This window comes from Octopus bimaculoides, chromosome 25, assembly GCF_001194135.2.
Source record: "Octopus bimaculoides isolate UCB-OBI-ISO-001 chromosome 25, ASM119413v2, whole genome shotgun sequence".
Lineage (NCBI taxonomy): Eukaryota > Metazoa > Mollusca > Cephalopoda > Octopoda > Octopodidae > Octopus > Octopus bimaculoides.
In genome coordinates, this window is record NC_069005.1 from 7165382 (window position 1) to 7166909 (window position 1528).

Below are 1528 nucleotides of genomic sequence, written 5' to 3' on the forward strand. Positions count from 1 at the left end.
ACAACATTCAAGCGGGGGGTGTTGCCAGTGCTGCTGGACTGGCTCCTGTGCAGGTGACACATAAAAACACCATTTGAGCGTGGCCGTTGCCAGTACCGCCTCACTGGCCCTCATGCCGGTGGCACGTAAAAGCACCCACTACACTCTCGGAGTGGTTGGTGTTAGGAAGGGCATCCAGCTGTAGAAACTCTGCCAGACCAGATTGGAGTCTGGTGTAGCCATCTGGTTCGCCAGTCCTCAGTCAAACCATCCAACCCATGCCAGCATACGATGACGATGATGATACATTAGAACCTTGGTTTTCAAACAACTCTGATTACAAATAAATCGTGCTTTATCTCCTGTCTTTCTCATATTCATTTAATACAGTAGAACCTTGGTTTACGAATGCCTCTAATCGTGAATAAATCATGCTTTATATCTAACTATAGATAGATATAAAGCACGATTTAGTCGTGTTCAGAGGCATTCATAAACTGAGGTACTACTGTATACACACACAATGTTCAAGCAACATTGGTTTGATGGGTGTAGTGAGCTACTGTACAGCACACACATTTGATCATTATAAACAATTCATTTGTGTAGATTGTTCTCTAATCACGAGAGACAACCATCATGTGTATGTGTGTGTGTACCTTTGTCTAGACATCATGTGATGGCTGTAAATGAGCATCATTGTCTTCTGTGAAAAATTTGGCTCACTATGGGAAAATATTACCTTGCTAGAAAACAAGTGAGGTTTAGTGACAGGAAGGGCCTCCAGCTGTTGAAAATATGCCTCAACAAATTTCGTCTGGCTCAGGCAAGCATGGAATGTGGTCATTAAATGATGGTGGTATAAAATATTCATGTATATAGAAAATAAGACAGTCATACATCCACACATTCTCTCTCTCTCTCTCTCCCTCCCACTCTCTCTCACTCTCTATCTCTCTCTCACACACACACACACACACCAGACATTCGTACTTCTATTACACCAATGATTTTTCAGGTTATGCTGGCCGAACAGAGCTTCCAGACAATTTGAAATCAATGTTTCGCCCCATTGCAATGGTCGTACCAGATTCCAACATGATTGCTGAAATAATCCTCTTTGGTGAAGGATTTAGTAACACAAAGGTATGGTATGTTTGGACATCTAACCCTTCAAAGGGGCACTGCAGAGCATGACCACATTCTGATGATTGAAGCCTCTATCTTGTTTCAGTCATTTGACTGCAGCCATGCTGGAGCAATGCCTCAAATGGTTTTAGTCAAGGAAATTGACCCCAGGACATTTTCTTTGTAAGCCTAGTACTTCTATTGGTCTCTTTTGCCAAACCAAGTTACAGGGATGTAAACACACCAACACCAGTTGTCAAGCCAATTTGGTGGGGGGATAAACTCAGACACTCACACACACACATACACACACACACACACACACACACACATACACACACACACACACAATGGGCTTCTTTCAGTTTCCAGCTACCAAATCCACTCACAAGGCTTTGGTCGGCCTGAGGCTATAATAGAA

At 42.9% G+C, this 1528-nt stretch overlaps 1 protein-coding gene across 1 annotated transcript in view; it reads left to right on the plus strand.

Annotated features, from left to right (window-relative positions):
• LOC106877328 (dynein axonemal heavy chain 2) overlaps window positions 1–1528 on the plus strand; it is a 141464-nt gene that overhangs the window by 52945 nt on the left and 86991 nt on the right. The window contains exon 35 of the mRNA XM_052976818.1: window positions 998–1125. Within this exon, the coding sequence (XP_052832778.1) occupies window positions 998–1125 (128 nt within the window). The remainder of the gene's footprint in view (window positions 1–997; window positions 1126–1528) is intronic.